The sequence below is a fragment of the Cornus florida genome, unplaced genomic scaffold, assembly GCF_030987335.1.
Source record: "Cornus florida cultivar Cherokee Brave unplaced genomic scaffold, ASM3098733v1 CherokeeBrave_3.0.0_Hap2_Chr06, whole genome shotgun sequence".
NCBI classification, from domain to species: Eukaryota; Viridiplantae; Streptophyta; class Magnoliopsida; order Cornales; family Cornaceae; genus Cornus; species Cornus florida.
Window position 1 is genome coordinate 48,102,364 of NW_026775576.1, and position 21,257 is coordinate 48,123,620.

Below are 21,257 nucleotides of genomic sequence, written 5' to 3' on the forward strand. Positions count from 1 at the left end.
GTTTTAGAGTTAGAAACTAAGCAAGCTCTTAATCTCAGTAAGGAAGTTGAAGCAAAAGTTCCCATTGACACCATTTGAACTGGACGCGCATGGAGCCAACTTCTTCAAGGTCACAATATATATGCAGTTTAATGCAAGTTCCAAAACAAAAAAAGGTTTATGTTCTTTCATCAATAAAAATAGAACAGGCCCATGAAACAATATCTACTAGTGTGGTGTGTGAGTCCAAGCGAGGGACTTGAGCCCACATTCCGTCATTCAGGTTCGGATTTGGTGCTCAGACTCTCCATTTGCGCATCACACTTACAATTTTTTTAAAAGTAAAATTTAAAAAGTGACAACCCCCCCAACTTCCAGGTGTCTCGTAGGGGCAGCTCTTGTGAGATGCATACATCTATCAGTGATCTTTTTTATTTAAATGGCAAAAAAATAAGGATAAAAAATTGAGCTGCCAAACTTGTGAAGAGACTAGCCTAACCAACATGCAGTCACAAGGAATTCCATCTGAAATTTAAAGAAAAAGCTATAAAGTACTACAAACCCATTACTATTAATCATAAAACACCATTTAGCTTATCATTATATATTGTGCGAATACAATATCACACCGATAGCCTTATTTAAAAGCATCAGAGCTTTAGCATCACTCATTGAAATCCTACTAAACAGATAAAACTAAGCTCACACGACATACATAGTTCACATATATATATGATTATTGTAGTTCATGCACTATAGCGTCCAGTTTGAAGTACTTCATGAAAATACACGTAAATGACTCAATATTGTGCGCTTGCAGCACTTTCGTCATGGCAGCAGACAAAAGCAAAGTGCTTCTCCATATTGCGGCGGCACTCTGGGCATGTCATATTCTCCGGAATCCACCCGAGAGTGCTCGAAAAGTCGAAGCGACAGCACGGATGAGCCGGACCATGATGCTTGTCATAGTACTCCTTAATCGACCTATCGAATCCTTTCTCAGGTATTTGCTTCTTCCATAAATCATAATCCGACAATGCAAGCAACACTGTGCTGCTGTGCCCGTTGAGCACCACGGATGATCCTTTGGTCAGCACGGCCCAACCACCGCTCTTGTCGTAGCTCAGGATTTTCTTGATCTCCTCCATCATGGGTTCACTGTCATCGACGCTGCCTAGTCGAATCTTGGAGAACAACATGCTCTGTAGACGGGTCCAGAAAAATGATATCGTGACCATCATCTCTTGCCAGCAGTAGCTGAGTTTCTCGTCCCTGATGGTTTTGATTACGCCCGGGACTTTCTCCCTTTTGGCGCTCTTTCCCAAATATACCATTTGTAATGGGATGTCAGCATTCTCTGCCAAATTGCGTGCCTTTTTTGTAAATTCTCGAATCCATTTAATGTCATCCCCTCCATACAAGAATATGTATTTGCCGTCTTTTACCTAAAATAAACAAGACATTCATTCAACAATAATGTTGTCAAAACATGCTGATTTAAGATCATGTGCTTATAAATAAATTAATTACCCAATTCAGAATTGTTTGGTCAATGCCATGGAGGAGCAATTCAAGTCTCCAAACCCCTTCCTTCCAAAGAGCTTCCTCTTTCGAGCTAGTGAAAGGGAAGGCATTACTTCCCCATATCCGCATCATGTGGATTGCATTAGGGTTCACCACCTTTCCTTGTGCGTCGACCACCACAAGTATAGGCTTGTTCCTGAAGTGCCATTTCTCCTTGATGAACCAGATGACCGGCTTCTCGATGAATGAAGGGTGCACTGACAACCAGGGCATTTTGGTCTGCTGGCTCTCAAACTGTTCCTGCATGGAGTCAGCCCAATGTTCCAAAATTGGAATCCACACTACCTCATATGCATTCTTCTTCGAGTCCTTGTAAATCTGCTCTAGTTCCGTAATCTCTTCCTGGGAGATTTCTAGACCCGATATCAACAATGACACATTCTTCTTCCTCAGAATTTCAAGGTTCGCCTGTTTAATTTTTTATACAATTAATTAAAAGATATTAAATTTCAGTAGAATCGAGTTAATCAACATTGATCATCACAAGACTCCAGATGGAGTACTAGGAGTGATTTGTTCAAACCCTTTTCTTTTCACCATCAAGGAGTGGTAGCTGATCATCCTTGGGGCAAATTATGGCTTTGAGAACTTCCATCTTGTCAGTGTGGATCATTAATTCAAATAAATGCTGCAGTGCGTCAACCTTCTTCTTATCCTCTGCATGAAACACTAATGTTAATATCATTAATTTTTCAGGCATTGTGTGAATTTAAATGGTAGGTCAGTACAATTACCTATGTATTGGTAGCAAGTTGTCAGTTGCTTCTTAAGATGGTCGAGTATTTTGCTGATCATGTCAGTCAAGGTAGATAGTTCCGATGACTCTTGTAAGCTGAAACCAGTTGCAAGAGGTTTAATTTCTTATATATGTCATGAAGAACCATGCGTGTTCTTCTAATAGAATTATTGGAATGTACCAGTACCTATTACCTCATGATCATTATATATGTAATATATATCAAATTGTTGAACTACACAATTATAATGGTTGTTAATTATGATTGAAGATATGCATATTAATTAATTTATATATCTATTTTGAGCATGACAATAAACATACTTGTGGCCATTGGTACTGAGATTGATAATCTGATCTGCACAAACAGCGACGCCTTTAATGGCCCAATAGACAGCAGTTGGGATAGTGGCTGTGGCGGTGGACAATGCCGGTAAATCCTTTGTGATGTAGATATATGGATATGGTAGATCCTTGAACTCCACAATACATCTTGTCATATCCAAAATGGTCCTGATGAGATTGTTAATTTCATCAAACCGCAATTTTAATGAGCCTCAGTGCTCCCTGAGGATAGGTAATTGCCTAAGGATTGCCAATGATTTTGCAAGTTGGTTTGATGAGTAAATCTGGCAAAGGAGGCAGAATTCCCCATATTTCGAAGTAAAAGCTGCCAAGGTTAGCACCAGCTTAGCCTCCCATGAATAGCCCGATAGCGCATTAAACAGACGGAGTATTGTTGCGTGTCCTTCCGCTCCGCTCAAACATTTGCATTCCATCTGAATATACATTTATATAAAATATGTTGATACAATACTGATTATATCTATACTTGCAAAGAAATGACTTAAAAATGACACATTTTTTTTTTTTTTTTTTTTGAATCATATATATAGAATGAAACAATAATTTATTCTGTACGATGTATACTATATATAAGAACCTCGCAGGAGATCTTTTCAATAGTACTACATGACAGTGAGTCAAGCATGGGAACGACACCGGCTTGATGGGTTTTGTCTTCCATGTTTTCCTTTTGAGTACCATCCTTCAGTGAAAACACAAGTAACAATTAGCAAAAAAAGAACTAATTAATATACATATGCATGAATCAAAGGAGCTTTTATTTAAACATGCATCACTTTAATTCCATACAGATGCAGAATTCTTTAAATATTTAATGAAGGAAAAGGAGATACATAGAGGGTGGAGCGGCGGAGGATGTCCTCCACGACGTCGAGGAGAGGTTTAACATCAACCTCGCGGCATTGACCAGTAGTATGAGTTGCCAGAATTTGGTTCATCGTGTCGTCAGAAGACAAGGACATGTTTCCGCGGTCACTTTTGATCAGTTGGGGGACAGAACCTGCAGGAGCCAACTTGCTGGCCATGTTTGGCGATGTTGGAAAGTAGCAGAACGTACTGTAGCTAGCTTTCAGAACAGATGAGAAAGGGTACTTAAGAGGGCTTGGCTTGGCTTCCGCTTGCAATCTGCCTTGCCTTATATAGTACTCTCATTCAATAAATTGTTGAATCATACAATTAAAACATCATATGACGGGGGGTTTAATTAGCAACGACACCCTACTACCAGTAAGTTTCATGAGTCGACTACAGAGGGAGCATGTGTCTAGGTGGGGCACATGCCCCTGAAATTCTTATTTTTTATACTATTATATGTATATATTTTTGAAAGTTCAAATATGTCTCCCCTCAGAATTATTTTTTTATTTTTTTATTTTTCAACACAAATTAGTATTAGTGATAGGATGGGGTAATTTTGTCATTCACCTACCACAGCCTAAGGAAACACTATTTTCAGTAGAATATAAAATCCTGGCTCCAACCTGGACGGGACTAACTTTATATGGGTCGTGTTCCATGATTTGTAATGCAACATCGATCCTAGGTTGTTAATTAATTACTCCATGTGCAAGTTTTGAATCATACAATTAAGACATAATATGACTCGGTTTTGGCAAACATTTGGGTCATAATTGTGTCGTGTCATGTTGATCAAATTGTATTTTACGAAATATAATATCATTCTTAAAGAGCTTCAATGTAGGCATGGAAGTAGACCTGGCAATGGATCGAACTTTGATCCGAATCCGATCCGATTACTTGAATATAAATTAAACAAAAAATTTGATAACTCAATTACGATCCGAATTCGATAATCCAATTCCTTAACAAATTGGATATGGATTTATGTTGATCCGATCCGATAATAATTCGATCATATTAAATTTATATATATATATATATATATATATATATATATATACAATACTACTATCATATTTGTATTAAATGTAACAAAATAATAATAATAATCATAATCATAATGTTTTATGTACAATAGTGTGGTGTTCTCACCCACATACTATTAAATTTATTAGTATATATATATATTAATAAGGTCATAATATTTATTCATTAACAATAGTAAATGATCTATATTTTTTTTCTTTTCCTTCCATATTTTATTTATCTTTTGTTTTCTATCATTTTTTTCTAATCATTGTTTTTATTCTCTTTTGACATTAAATTTTTTTTTTTCTTTTTTTTTTATCAAAAAAGAAATTACACTTTTATTTGATAGGATATCCATTTATTAACAAATCGGGTATGAATGCACTTTAAAAAATCCGTCGGATTATCAAATCGGCTCAGATCGAGTAAAATGTTTATCGGATTAGACCAGATCCAATCCGAATCTAATCCATTGACAGGCCGGTCTACATGGAAATGTGTGTTTAACCTTTCAAAATATATATATATATTATTAAAGTACTATTATTATTTTATTTATTCCCATTATTACTTCATTTTTAATTATGTATTGATGATATATATATATATTACAAACATATTAATGATATAAAAACTTGAAAAGTTTGCATTATCATTATTATCATCCTTCCTAATTTTCATTTGTGACCCTATCTCTCATCTGATCACTACAACAACCCATCTTAATATTCTCATCTCCATTACATGAAGACATTCTCTTTGTTTTTTTTTAAAGCCCAACACTTCACACCATAAAGCATAGTTGGCCTAATAACGGTCCTATAGAAATTTTCATTTAACTTATGTGTTATTCTCTTTTATCACATAAGATGTGAGAAGCTTGTCTCTATTTTACTTAGTGGGTGTTTGGGATTGCTTCTCTATTAGCAAAAAGCACTTTCATTGCTGCAAAAAAAAAAAAAAAAAAAAAAAAAAAAAAAAAAAAAAAGAAGAAGAAGTAGAAGAAGAAGAAGAAGAAGAAGATGATGCTGATAAGTGGTAGAGTTTATGTCAAAGAAGCGCGTTTAAGTGAAGTTAGGAATCATAGCTTTCAAAATTGCGTTACAGGTTCCTGTTTTTAGGTAACTAAGTTCTTTTAGACAATTTAATCCCTTTATATTTTTTATAAATACAATTTTGTCCCTGCTACCAATAAATAGCAAACAATATCTGGGACTCTGTAACAAACGAAGATTTTAGATTATTCTGGGATTTTGAGAGCCGCCTTCCAAATCAAACACAAGTTAATCATCATTAGAATATGTTTAACTCATTTATATTTTAGTACTCAATACAAATTCGATATCATAAACAAAATATTTGATATTTAAAAATAATAATAAATAAATTATTCAACTCAATGGAATTTTATAATATTTAATATTAGAAAATTAGCACATGTTTAGTGTAAGGGTAATATAGTAAAATTAGTAATAAAAGTGCTTTAAGCAATAATTTTTTTTTTTCAATCATATATATAGAATGAATCAATAAATTAAAGTGGAGTGCATTACACGTTATTAACATGATATGGTGTAGATGTATGTTAGCTTGTAAATTCTTGAACAGTGGACCAACAAAAAATAAATTATTTTAATAAGTGCTTCTCATCATATCAAATTAATTGATTGACATCTATAAATTATTGAGTTGTGCAGCGGAATATTACTTGTATATAAAGTTTTGTATTTTGATTATTTGTGAGTTGTGCTACAGAATATTACTTGTATAAAAAGTTTTGTATTTTGAAAACAGATCTGTGACTTTCTAACTTTACTTATTTTAGCAATTAATCAATTAATCTCATGCAGATAAAATAAAGTAAAGTAATAGAATTAGAGATAACACCAGAACTTTTAGCGAGGAAACCCTAATTGGGAAAATAGACCAATTATTTTCGTGAAAAAAACCTCGTGAACTATGCAGTCTAAAGTAATTAAATCAATCCACTATATTTAAAATAAAGTATAATAGAATTTGACTCAGGCTCACACTGTATTATTTTATGAAACACCAATCGCTGACAATTCTCTAGCTTTACGATGTCTCGTCCAATAGCACTTGACATCAGGCTTACTCTTGAACTCTATGGAAAGATTGCTAGCAAATCAAACAATACTCCTCGAATGCTTTGACCCTTTCAAAGTGCGATTGCTTCACCTCTATTCTTCAAGATCTGGATTTGATGTAGAAGTAAATCTATTTTTTCTAATCGTTGTAAATGCGAGAATTTAATCACGATCAGGACTTGACCCAGGACTTGACCCACTCTATAAACTCACTCTTGTGTTTATATGTGTATTCTAAAAAGAAAGACAAAAAAATCAACTTTGATTTTCTGCAAAAATATCTCTCTAATAAGCTTTTAATAAATCTGAAGTTATAGTGTAAAAGCCGTATCAACCTAGATGCTTATCAAGGTTTATATAGAATATTCAAAGACCTAGATATGCATAGAATAAGGTAATTTTCGTGCATATGACTTTTGGTAGTATTCTAAACCAACTAGGAAGGAAAATAATAATAGGAAACAAAAGTTACTAAACGGTTCAAAAATGGCTTAACCGGTTCAAGAGGGTCAGTTAGAATTCGAAAAAATTGTTGAATGACTTGAACCGGTTCCAAAATACTTGAACAGGTTCAAGATGACCAGTCTTGAAATTTGAAGGCTAAAACTTGGACAAATACTATTTTGGTAAGTTTTGAAAATATATCAAGTATGAAAAGTGTTCTAACCTTCTTAGATCTCTTCCTAAAGTGTTGTTCTTTCCTTTCTTGACGATTTCAGAATATCATCTTTGAATAACTTTCTAATTCCGCGGTCGACCTTCGATCTTGAAATAATAACTTAAAATTACAACTCGATCGTACTTGTTTTAACACCAAAAGTTGCCAATTACAAAAATTATCTCACACATCTTTCTTCTTTTTTTTTTATTGTATTTTCATTATATATACACACACTAAGACTATTATGATATAAAAAGTGATATTTCAATTGATCTTTAAAATTTTCAAGTTTTAATTACATACTACTAATTTGGCTCCTCAAATAAAGTTTTTTTTTTTTTTTTTTACTTTGCCCATTTAATTTGCGAAGTCTTATCTTCCCGTCTCAAAAGGGTACCCAAAAGCTATGATTGTTCATCTCTCCCTGAGCTGGAATTTCCATTGTGCTTCATTAGATAACACCTAACTTAATGGTTTGTGTTTCTGTAAATGTCAGAAATTCTGGTTTTGAACAGTGCAAGACTTATGAACTGTTTTTGAGATTGAAAGGCTTAATCTATGTTTGTATTTTGAACAGTATAACCTGTAGGTAAATATATATTCATGCTTATAATGACATTTAAGATATAACAAACCTTATACTAATTACTATGAGATAATTAATATTATGTTAAAAAATTAATTAATTAAATATTCAAATAAATATTTAATTAAAATGAAAATTAAAGTAGTAAAATAATAATTGTTAAATAAAGATCCTGGACGGAGGGTAGTATTGGATACTCTGTCCTTAAGATAATTTACGCCTAACGTGGTGTTGACAGACTCTATGGCGTTTGTCTCGCAAGATACAACAGTCTTGATCCACTAGTAGCAGTACTTCAAACTCGTGGATAAGGCGAACCACCTCCGTGTAATACTTTCTGACTCAAAAATGCATCTATACTACATAAATAATGAATTAAGTGCAATCCGAACCAAAAGGGTCAGACCAATTTTAATATGGCTCATCCATATTGTTCTTGGGCTTAATGGTTCAAATCACGTGACCCTGGCTCGAACCCACTTGGGTTTATGAAATAGGAAAGAAGAATGTAGAGAATTAAACGTTGAATTCTCTCTAGAATGAATGACTGAACTAGAAGCCTAGGGTATTTCTACACTTGTAAGTGTTTGTTCGTGACTAAACGACACACCACTTCATAACCACTAGATGCAATAGTTCAATGAGTTGTAATTATTCATCCAAAGAGATACGTCTCATGTTCTGAAATCAAAATAACCAAATGCAATGGTTGTTCAAATGGGTTACACTGATTCAACATATACACCACTTCATAAAAATTGTGGTCTAGTTCATATACACGTACACCACTGTACTGTTTGCATAGCAATTGAACATGCAAGTATTCATCTTTTTCACGCTGCAATAGTTGATATAGTCTAATGTGATATATGGACACCCAAAATCACATTCACATTGTTTGTTTAATGTAGCTGTATTTTTACAAGTTTCATTCACATGACACACTAAATTTCAGACCTAGTTTCCAACAATCCCACACATAAATGAAAATTGGCTGCTTAAATGTGAAAATGATTATGCAGCCACTAGAAAAAGTATAGTCGGAAAGTTACTGCATCAGGATAGGTAACTTTTGGCCTTGAACCTTCCCTAGTGTATTACTATCCTATTTACTGGCTAACTAATGAATATGATGTCTTGAACTGTTCAGCCGTTGATGTAAACTGTAACAACCCACTCCACCACATATGGTATGATATTGTCCGCTTTGGGCCTGAGCCCGCACAGTTTTGCTCTTGAGCTTTACTCCAAAAGGCCTCACAGCAATTGGAGATGACACACTTACATATAAGCACTTCACCTTCCCTTTACCCAGGCGATATGGGACTGTGCACCCGTAGCTCGCCAGTATGGTAGGCTGTCAGTGTTTCTCGCACCCACCCACGACACACCCGCCCACAGGGTCATCACAATCCACCCCCCTTGGAGGCCCGACATCCCCGTCGGCACACTTCCGGCTGGTCAGGCTCTGATACCATTTGTAACGACCTACTCCACCACATGGTATGATATTGTCCAATTTGGGCCTGAGCCCGCACGGTTTTGCTCTAGAGCTTTACCCCAAAAAGCCTCATACCAATTAGAGATAACACACTTACATATAAACACTTCACCTTCCCTTTACCCAAGCGATATGGGATTGTGCACCAGTAGCTCACCAGTATGGTAGCCTGTCAGTGTCTCTCACACCCACCCACGGCACACCTGCCCATAGGGTTATCACAATAACCTGAATAGAAGGCAACATGTGAAAACACACCCAAAGGTGGGCATGAGTACCTAGACCTAACAGAGAACACCTACCTACTATATCCAGTTACGCATCCACTGCATATACGCACCCTAACCAACGAGCCTGAGACTCAAGCTCATCTCGAGGTACCATAACCATATATCTAAAGTCCATCCAAATCCAGAGTATGTCATTCAATTATTCATTGAGGAGACATACAAAACGCAGTCTAGATAGTCACTCAACTTATTCAGCTGATATGACTTAACTACAACCAACAAATCTAGGAAGTCACTCAACTAAGTCAGTTGATCTGACTTAAACACAATTTAGGATTCAATAGTTTACAATCCATTCCATTAATCCAATAGGTTAGGTCTTAGCGTTTTGAAGCTAAACCATCCCTATGTGATACCTCCGGATTTTCGGATGTGGGTTGGCCAGGCCCACGCTCGAGTACCCGGGGATATCAAATCAATTAGCAATAAATGAACACAAAATACAATTAAGATAAACAAGAATAAATAAAACTGCTGGAACAAAACTAAAATGATAATCCAAAACTAAAATGAAAGCTACTTAAAGAACATCCAGAGTAAACCATGGAGAAAAATCCTACATCGTCGGAAGAGTGAGTAGTAGTCTTTGCTCAGCACGATCAAATCTAAGTCTGGAAGTGATGAGTACCTGAAAAATAGAGGTGGGTCAGGCCCACGAACAAGTTCTAACCTACTACAATCCAAGCAGAGACTCGATACGCATATACATTCTAACCAACTCAACAATAGCTATTAGTCCGTATGTATGTATATTCACACTACAAGACTCTCACTGGACTATGGAAAGGGTCTCAACCTAAATAGAAGGCAACATGCAAAAACGCACCTATAGGTGGGCATGAGTACCTAGTCCTAACAGGGTACACCTCAACCTCTCATATCCAGCTACGCATCCTACTGCATATACGCACCCTAACCAATGAGTTTGAGACTCAAGCTCATCTCGTGGTACCATAAAAATATATTTAAAATCCATCCATATCCATCCATAGGAAATTGTAATACCCCTAATTTTAAAAGGATAGTCCTGGTATTTTAATTAATTATTTAATTGCATTTTAAAGATTTCTATTGTTTTATTTGTTTGTTACTTAAATTAATTAGGGTTTTAATTATATTTGTTTGTTAATTATTTGTTTTATTATTAATTATTTATTTTAAAGTGAATAATTTATTTTATTGTTAATTATTTATTTTAAATTGAATTAAGTTAGGAGAATTAATTAATTAATTAGAGTTAGGATTTCTTTCTGCTTGTAATTAAATCGTGTCTAGGATTTGAGCCGACACATATAGTTGGTTTAGGATTTAATTTAGGGTTTCCAATAAAGCCTATAAATACCTAAGTATACGTCTGCCAAGAGTTTGTTAACCCAATTCACGTAACAGAGAGAAAACACAGTGAGCAATAGAGAAAGAATTGGAGAGAAATAGATAGTTAACCTTGAGAGGTTTACAGAGAGGATCAAGGAGGAAGGGGTGGAGTGCTTCTGGGTTGAACCAACAACACTGGAGGTGTTTAACGGCAGCCTAGGACTTTGACGAAAACTCAAAGACGGAGGTTTAAGATTTCTGGACTGAGATCAGAGGCAAGTTTCTGTTCTTCTCTTTTCCTTTAATCTGTGTTCTGTGCATGCCTAGCTAGACTCCAGGATCTTAATTAATGCTAAAACATAATAATCATGAATGTTTAATTGGATTAAAACAGAGAGTTTCAAATTTTATATACTTCTTCATGATTTCTTTATTTCTTAGATCTTTATGCATGAATTGTGGTTTAATTTGAATCTTTGTCTGCTAAATCATTTAAAATAATTTATTATGGATGTATGGGACATAGGTTGAAGTTTGGAGACCTTAACAATGGAGTTTTAGGGTTTACAGAGGCTGAACAGACGAAGAAGACGACCTCCACACTAACTTAGGGGGCTGAGTTGGTAACTTAGGGGGCTGAGTTGGTAACTTAGGCTGCTAAGTTGGTAACTTAGGCTGCTTAGTTGGGACGGTGTTATATTAGGGTTGGCTTAGTTCAAAACACTAAAACCTAACTATATTAGGAATGGATTAGTATAAAACACTAAGTCCTACCTAATTTGGATTAAGGTATGGATTAACCATAAAGGTTAAGTCCATCACCTGCTTATGTCATATCAATCAAATAAATTGAATAACCTACTATGGTTTCAGGATAGATTTGTTATACATATATCAGACCACTACACAGATGGATGGTATTTTGTATTAGGAGGAGTACGGACTTTATATATATATTATATATGTGCCATGGTATAAGCCTGAGTCTCAGGACCATGGTTAGGGCGCGTATATCACCTAGGATGGATAACTGGACATAGGTGTTGTTCCCGGGTAGGTTTAGGTACTCATACCCACCTTAGGATGCGTATTCGCATGTTGCCTTCTATTTAGGCTGAGACAGACCTATTGGACTAGCGAGCGTCCTATAGTGTATACTATATACATATATGGACTACTCTAAATATTGTTGAGTCTTCCTAGGATGTATCTGCGTATCGAATTACTGTTTGGATTATAGTAGATCAGGACTTGCATGTGGACCTGACCCACTCCTTTATTTTTTAGGTGTTCGTCAATTCCAGGGTTAGAGCTTGGGCGTACAGCGTAGATACAGACATTCATTCCTCCGACTACGTAGGAATCTTTTCTATGTTTAGTTTTAGTTTTTAATTCAGTTGGTTTAGTTTTCAGTTTGGAATTTTAATAAGGGGTCCACTGGATGGATTCCCAAGTTGTATAGATTGGAGGTTTTGGAAAGATTGTTTTTAATTATTAATATGGATTGAGGATTCTATTATTTAGTATTCGTTCAGCTTATTATATTATTTCTTAATTCATTTTGTATTCCGTGTTCGTTTTAAAATACTTTAATTGTTTGATATTCCTCGGGTTTGGGCCTGAGCCTGATCAACCCGCGTCTCGGATCCGAGGGGTATCACAGAAATCTAATAAATCGTTCAGCTTATTCAACCGCACAGACTTATATAAGAGATCCAATAAGTCGTTCAGCTTATTTAACCGCACAGACTTAAATATAAGGAGAATTATGTTTTTATAATTCGTACCCTTATTCCAAAATAGGTATGACTGAGTATTTTGAATCAGTCTGTCCCTAGTATGCCACCGTCCCACACCGGTACATACAATCCACAAAATCCATATAATTGATAGAACAGGTAAAGCTGTTCACTAATTAAAATCCATAAGGTAGGAATTAGCGTTTTGAGCTAAACCATACCTAGTATGTCACTGTCCTATACCAATGCATACAATCCTCCATATCCATGTAAATTATAACATATAAATAATAAGGAAGTAATTTACAGTCTAAAACCAAATATCCATATCATTGCAAAAAAGTGATTAAAGTTTCAGCAATTTAAATCCAAGATCTAAACTATGTAATTGCAAGAAATTGTTTAATAGTTCAACAACCAGCATCCAGAGCATGCATAAATCAGTTTTAATAAATTAACAACTCTATCATGCATTTAAATAAGTTTTATAATCATGTTATAGTCCAAACAATTGCTAAATTAATTTAAGCAATTTAGTTCTTTCCATCCAGTAACATGATTCTCCAATAAGATTAAAATACGGAGAATAGGTATAATCCATTCTGTAATCCACTATGAGCATAATAATAACATTATCATAATTAACATGTTCACTTTAAACTATCCCAAGATATTTAGTAAGTTTATAAGACACAATACTGTATATTTAGCAACTAGGATCCCATTAAGCATAACAGAGCAACTAAGTTACAGTAATTGATCATGCATGACATACATATTAACATCAATTTAACTCCAAGATAGCACAACAGAATATACCAATTCACATACTTACTTTTATACCAAACCAACACTAATTGAAACAAGTTAAATTCTATACGTCAGTTAAACCGTAGCTAGCGGTAGTTAAAGTTTAAGCATAATTGTTCCTACCACTGTTCCATGATTAACATGGTGTAACCATCCATAGTAATTTGCTAAATTAGTTTTTAAGTAATTAAACTCTTCATCTCTAATGACAGTATCCAGATTTTCATATACTGACTTATGTTCTGTATCACCCTGAACAATGGTGTTTTAATACACAGTAATCAACTCTTAGAAGTTATAATATGGAGTTAGATCATCTCAAAACACCTCAATACAGCTCCTACCAGAACTTAAAAATCCCAAAATCCAAGCACCACAGCCCAAACAGTCGCCTAACAACCCAGAAAACTGAAGAATTGAAGAGATGCTGCTCCAAACCACTTGGAGCTGCCTCCAAGGCACTTTAAGCAGGCTCCATGTTTTCATGGAGCCACCTCTAGCCTCCTCCCCTCCTCTCTGCTTCTAATCTTCAACTACGTCTTCTCCGGTAATGTCTAGTTTGATCAGTCCTCAGCTCTAATGATTTTACTGAATAAAACTAAGTTTTAATGTCCAAGATATTGTAAAAACCATTAATCCTAGATCCACTCTATTTAGAACAGAGAAAAAAAAATTCAAGAAAGAAATAAAACAAGCAAATACGAAACAAGCAAACACATACAGTTACAAATGAACCTAAACATACCAACCAGATTCACATTCATACTTTCCAGTGTTATAAGCTAATTTAATTCCTTGTATATCAATTCACATGCATTATACATCCCGTTACATGAATTATATTATGAGGTGAACATAAAAAATCATAAAACAAGCAGTATAACTCATGGCTACCTTCAGTGGAAAAATAACAGAGATATGTAATCCAATTTACTTTTAATTCTTATACATTCCTGGAGTTGCATTAGACATGCAAAGAACACAAGTCAACGGGATAGAGTTAGGATTAGAACTTGCCTGTGAGTTTTCAGTTCAAAACCTCAACGTCGTCTTCCTAAGTTTCTCCGGCGAACTAGGAAATCCTCCTCTGTTCCTTCCCTGCCTACACTATCGTGAATAGGGTTCTAAAACCCTAGGCAGAACTTAATACCTATATTTATAGGTTTACATAAGACCTAGGTTCAATTCAAACCCTACACTAAATCCTAGTCGGCGCATAAAAAACCTTATTTAAAATCTACGTCGACCAACATACGTAACTTCTCAAAGAACCCTAAGTACTGAATGTATTTAAAAAAAAAAAACTCATTTAACTTAATTACCTAATTAAACAATTCCTTACAATAGTGAGATCAAAATAAAACAAATAAACAAGTAAGCCAATTAAATACAAATTAAACATATAATTAAATTAAACCAACCAGTCAATTCACACATCACGTAATTCAAATTTCATACATAGCCATATAAGCACCTAAAAATAATAAAATAAATACTGAAAATAATAAAATAAATAATAAAATTTCGATTATATCCCTTTCAAAACTAGGGGTATTACCCCCTAATATGCCACCATCCCATACCGGTGCATACAAATCTCCATATCCATGTCAATTACAACAATTAAATAAAAGTTTAGCAACTTATAGTCCAAACCATTATCTAACTAACTGCAGAAAAATATATAATATTCTAGCAACTTAAATCAAAACAATAATCCATGTAATTGCAAAAAATGATTTAATATTTTAACAATTAGCCTCCAAAGCATGCATAGATCAAATTCAATACATCACTAACCCTATAATGCATTTAGAACAAGTTTTATAATTATGCTAATTCCCATTAAATTGCTAAAATTTAGTTTAAGCAATTAATCATTTTCATCCGGTTTAAGTTTAAAACAATTACACTAATCAGATATTGTTTGTCCCATGTACTTAGAACTGAATTTTAATCAATTTAAGGTCTTAATGATACCCAAAACCATCTTCTTAAGTCCTCTGTGAAGACCCAAAACCATCAGAACAGTTTAAGCCTCGCACAGTTCAAAACAGTGCGTCAAAAAAAAAAAACATCAAAAACCAAATTTGAGAGAAAGCCTACTCCAAGTCTTTGGGAGCAGGCTCTAATAAGCCTAGAGCTGGCTCTAAGGACCTTGGAGCTGGCTCTACATGTGTGGGAGCCGGCTCCCACTTCTATGGAGCCAGCTCTCATCTGCTCTGAGAGCCTCCTGTTCCAACGCACTCCGTTTTAGCCCGTCTACTCCATCTCAGGCCATTCCAATCCCTCTGTTCCTCTTCAATATTGAACTTAGGAGTCTTCTCTAATCCCAGTAGCATCCCCTTGGTTGGTTTACAATGGTTAAAAGCAGTTACAGTAATTACAACAATACTAGTTTAGCATGCTTAATGAATAACACTGGAACTCAAACAAGCACGAACTGAAACAGAGTGGATTGCAACACATACAGATCACTAATATAGCATATATTATACATGTAAATCTCAGTTAATGATTAATAAACCCTAGAGACTATCTAGGTGTACAGAACACGAGCCAACGGGAAAAAGGAAGAAAAGAACTTGCCTGTGATTTCAGTTATGAAATCTCGGCGTCGTGGCCACTTTTCCAGCAACACTGAACTACTGTCAAGCCCCCTAGTGCTCTGGGATAATCCACCACCACACTCCCCTTGGTCCTCTCTATTCTTTTCCTTGACAAACCTTACAGTGCTCTGTTCCCTCTACCCTCTGATTTTACAGAACTCAGTTTACGTCTATATGCTATGTGTTATGCTTGTAAACCCTAGTCTAAAGCATAGTGGTGTATTTATAAGCTTAATCCCAAAATCCTAATCCTTGTAATATTAGAGACAGAGCCTTAATATAAACCTTAGTCGGCCCATCCGTGTATTCTGAAATAAAAGAAACCCTAATCTTATCATTACAAGAATTACACTAATTTAATAACATAATCTTAAAACAGTGAAATATAAATAGAATACTACAATTAACAATTTACGAAAATAACACACAATAATTAATAATTTAAATAAATCAAACAATGCACATAAAACCATTAAATATCAATTTAATTCAAATGTCAATTAATAAACGCAAATAAATAATTAAAAAACCAAAATTAGCAATTAAATAAATAAAAAGACAATAAAATGGGAGTGGAAATGGGAGAGCATTTCTATGGATGTTGTGGAAGAGTTGCCAAATTCCTTCAAAGATCACAATTCCATTTGGGTCATCGTGGACAGATTGACAAAATCAGCTCATTTCTTGCTTATTCGCACTGACTTCACTACGGAGCAGTTGGCGAGACTTTACATTGTAGAGATTGTGAAGTTGTATGGAATTCCATTGTCTACTATATCGGACAGGGATTCGAGCTTTATGTCAGGATTCTGGAAGAGTTGTTCAGCAGGCTTTGGGTATAGAGTTGCATCTTAGCACTGCTTATAATTCTCAGACTGATGGACAGACTGAGAGGGTTATTCAGATTATAGAGGATATGCTTCAGTCGTGTATTCTTGATTTCAAGGGGCACTAGGAGGATTATTTACCGCTTGTGGAGTTTGCTTATAACAATAGTTTCCAGAAGACTATTGGGATGGCACCATTTGAGGCGTTATACGGCCGACCGTTTGTTGGATAGAGGTTGGCGAAAGTAGATTCTTAGGTCCTGAGTTCATCAAGGATACTTCTGAGAAGATTGCTTTTATTAGGGATCGCATGCGCACTGCCCAGAGTAGGCAGAAGAGTTATGCGGATCGTCGCACATGTGCTTTGGAGTTTTAGGTTGGGGATCAGGTTCTACTCAAAGTGTCGCCTATGAAGGGTGTAATGTGCTTTGGGAAGAAAAGGAATTTGTCTCCGCGGTTTGTCGGTCCATTCATGGTTACGGATCGAGTTGGAGTTGTTGCTTATCGGTTGGCACTTCCGGATAATTTGGATCGCGTACACAACGTGTTTCATGTTTCCATGTTGTGGAAATTTCTGCAAGATGAGGATCGGTATCAGCATATCGATGTTGGTGAGATTGAGTTGCAGCGAAATGCAATTTATTTGGAGCCACCGTGTCATATTGTCGACCGTCGGGATCAAATCCTTTGTAATTTAGGTTATCCCTTTGGTACGTGTTCAGTGGAGTCATCACAATAAAGCTGAGTCTACTTGGGAACAGGAGGATGTCATTCGCTCGCAGTTTTCTAAAATATTGGAAGAAGGTAAGAGCGAATTCTGAGGACGGAATTCCTTTTGTTAGGGGGGAAGAATGTAATATAGTCTCGGCATTATTTTAATTTTTATTTTATTTTCTTTTTATTTATTTAATTGCTAATTTTGGTTGTTTAATTATTTATTTGCGTTTATTAATTGATATGTAATGGTTTTATGTGCATTGTTTGATTTATTTAAATTATTAATTGTTGTGTGTTATTTTCGTAAATTATTAATTGTAGTATTCTATTTATATTTCACTGTTTTAAGATTAGGTTATTAAATTAGTATAATTCTTGTAATGTTAAGATTAGGGTTTCTTTTATTTTAGAATGTACGAATGGGCCGACTAAGGTTTATATTAGGGCTCTGTCTCTAATATTACAAGGATTAGGGTTTTGGGGTTAAGCTTGTAAATACAGCACTATGCTTTAGACTGGGGTTTACGAGCATAACACATAGCACATAGATGTAAACTGAGTTCTGTAAAATTAGAGGGTAGAGGGAACAGAACACTGTAAGGTCTGTCAAGGAGACGAACAGAAAGGACCAAGGGGAGTGTGGTGGTGGATTATCCCAGAGCACTAAGGGGCTTGATAGTAGTTCAGTGTTGCCGGAACAGTGGCCACGATGCCAAGATTTCATAACTGAAATCACAGGCAAGTTATTTTCTTCTTCTTTCCCGTTAGCTCGTGTTCTGTGCACCTAGATAGTCTCTAGGGTTTATTAATCATTAACTAAGATTTATATGTATAATATATGCTATATTAATGATCTGTATGTGTTGCAATCCACTCTGTTTCAGTTCGTGCTTGTTTGAGTTCCAGTGTTATTCATTAAGCATCCTAAACTAGTATTGTTGTAATTACCGTAACTACTTTTAACCATTGTAAACCAACTAAGGGGATGCTACTGGGATTAGATAAGACTCCTAAGTTCAGTATTGAAGAGGAACAGAGGGATTGGAATGGTCGGAGATGAAGCAGATGGGCTGAAACGAAGTGCATTGGAGTAGGAGGCTCTCAGAGGAGGTGAGAGCCAGCTCCATAGAAGTGGGAGCCGGCTCCCACACATGTAGAGCCGGTTCCAAGGTCCTTGGAGCCAGCTCCAGGCTTATTAAAGCTTTTTCCCAAAGACTTGGAGCAGGCTCTCTCTCAAATTTGGTTTTTGATGTTTTTTTTTTTACGCACTGTTTTGAACTATGCGAGGCTTAAACTGTTCTGATGGTTTTGGGTCTTCACAGAGGACTTAAGAAGATGGTTTTGGGTATCATTAAGACCTTAAATTGATTAAAATTTAATTCTAAGTACATGGGAAAAATAGTATCTAATTAGTGTAATTGTGTTAAACTGTTACCAGATGAAAGGGATTAATTGCTTAAACTAAATTTTAGCAATTTAATGGGAAACAACATGATTATAAAACTTGTTCTAAATGTATTATAGGGTCAGTGATGTATTGAATTTGATCTATGCATGCTTTGGAGGCTAATTGTTGAAATATTAAATCCTCTATGCAATTACATGGATTATTGTTTTAATTTAAGTTGCTAGAATATTATATACTTTTCTACAATTAGTTAGATAATGGTTTGGACTGTAAATTGCTAAACTTTTATTTAATTGTAGTAATTTACATGGATATAGAGTTTTGTATGTACCGGTATGGTACGGTGGCATACTAGGGACGGTTTAGCTTTAAAACGCTAAGACCTAACTGTTGGGATTTATATGCCCTGACATAGCAAATTGGATTAAAGTGATAGATGTTCCTGACCGTTTCTGAAATATTTATGTTTTATACAATTGGTGAATTCAATGTATTATATTTCGATTCATTATAGAATTGATAGTGTCCATTTGATTACAAGAGATATTTATATATATATGTATGTGATGGCAATCAATGCATGATATATAAATAGTAATCATAAATGGTTCATAGTCGGTAATTATGGATAAACTCATAATTAATTAAGACTTAAACTGGATCCATGTTAGGTTGAGATATATTGCGAGAGTCGTCATATGCAATTGCTCCCTATCACCATCAATGCATTTGACTCTTAAGCATGAGAGAAGTATAGACTCTTTTATTAATTAGTAGTTACTTTGATTTGTCTGGTGGAATTTTCGAAATCCTTAGACCGGCACTTTGGGTAATTATGTAATTAATAGTTAGAGGGTTATATATTCAATATTTGCATCATTGCTACGTGTATTTATTTTGTATTGATTATGGTTGATCACAAAGTAAATTCGAAGGCCTTCGTGTGTTTTTAGACAAAATGATTTATTATATATTTATTTATTTAAATTATTATTTTTGTCAAACAAATGTTTAATTGTGATCGAGCCAGAAATAATCAATGGTACTAAAATAAATATATTAATTAAGTAGTCAAATTGATGGCTTTATTTATCCGATAACTAATTATGCATAGAGGGGTCAAAGTGCAACATTGACTTAGAAGTTATTTATTATTTAATTGGAGTTCAATTAATTTCTTTTAGTGGAGTAGAAATTAATTTATGAATTAAATGAATTGGGTCCATGGACCGGGCCAATTATTAATTCATTGTAGCCAATAAAATAATAAGCCCAAAGGATTCTCACTCATAGCCTAAGTTGAGATTGGAATCCTATTAGATTTGAGACATGTGAATTAGAGATTGAGAAGGATTTGTTATTTTCTTTTCTTTATCTTTATGTTGCCTATAAATATACATGGTCTATGTATATTTTAGGTATGATTTTTAGGAGAAGGAAAAAGGAATATATTTTCTCTCTCTAGAAAATTAGGGTTTATGTTCTCATCTAATGGAGGCTCCCACAAGCCTAGTTTTCCAAGGTCATTCATAGAGGCATATGGGTGATCCCTAAAGGCAAAATAATTACCAAGAAGATGGAGATCTAAGGAGAGGCGTCTTGCTAAGGGATCTACAATAAGTGAGAACATTCACTTTAGAGGAAAGAATTAAAGGTTTACTCAGACCTTTGATGTAAGTATTCAATTCATTAATTGAATGATACATCATATTTTATTTTGCATAAAACTTGTCTTTATGTGATGAATCAAGATCTATGAATCAAAATCCCTCGAAAAGTTTTTAAAACTAGCACGTTTCCCAACACTAACCTATCGGATTAACGGAATGGATTGTAAACTATTGAATCCTAAATTGTGTTTAAGTCAGATCAACTGACTAAGTTGAGTGACTTCCTGGATTTGTTGGTTTTAGTTAAGTCATATTAGCTGAATAACTTGAGTGACTATCTGAACTGCATTTTGTATGTCTCCTCAATAAATAATTGAATGACATACTCTGGATTTGGACGGACTTTATATATATGATTATAGTACCTCAAGATGAGCTTGAGTCTTGGGCTCGTTGGTTAGGGTGCGTATATGCAGTGGATGTGTAACTGGATATAGTAGGTAGGTGTACCCTGTTAGGTCT

At 34.9% G+C, this 21,257-nt stretch overlaps 1 protein-coding gene across 1 annotated transcript; it reads right to left on the minus strand.

Moving 5' to 3' along the window:
• Positions 1–550: 550 nt before the first annotated feature.
• Positions 551–3,773, minus strand: LOC132311450 (protein SIEVE ELEMENT OCCLUSION B-like). Its single transcript, XM_059809354.1, has 7 exons — positions 3,499–3,773; positions 3,243–3,347; positions 2,624–3,078; positions 2,298–2,395; positions 2,087–2,220; positions 1,510–1,971; positions 551–1,424 (listed from the first exon to the last, which is right to left on the minus strand). Exons 3-7 carry the CDS (start codon positions 2,797–2,799, stop codon positions 780–782), a joined length of 1,515 nt encoding a protein of 504 aa, XP_059665337.1. The 5' UTR covers positions 2,800–3,078; positions 3,243–3,347; positions 3,499–3,773; the 3' UTR covers positions 551–779.
• Between the last annotated feature and the right edge of the window lie 17,484 nt (positions 3,774–21,257).

Bases quoted from the DNA above. Each gene is read 5' to 3' on its own strand.
- LOC132311450 (XM_059809354.1), bottom strand. From the start codon at position 2,799: ATGACAAGATGTATTGTGGAGTTCAAGGATCTACCATATCCATATATC. The intron at 2,221-2,297 runs GTAATTGTACTG...TGTTTCATGCAG, and splicing joins AACTTGCTACCAATACATAG to AGGATAAGAAGAAGGTTGAC. The intron at 1,972-2,086 runs GTTTGAACAAAT...AAAATTAAACAG, and splicing joins TTGATGGTGAAAAGAAAAGG to GCGAACCTTGAAATTCTGAG.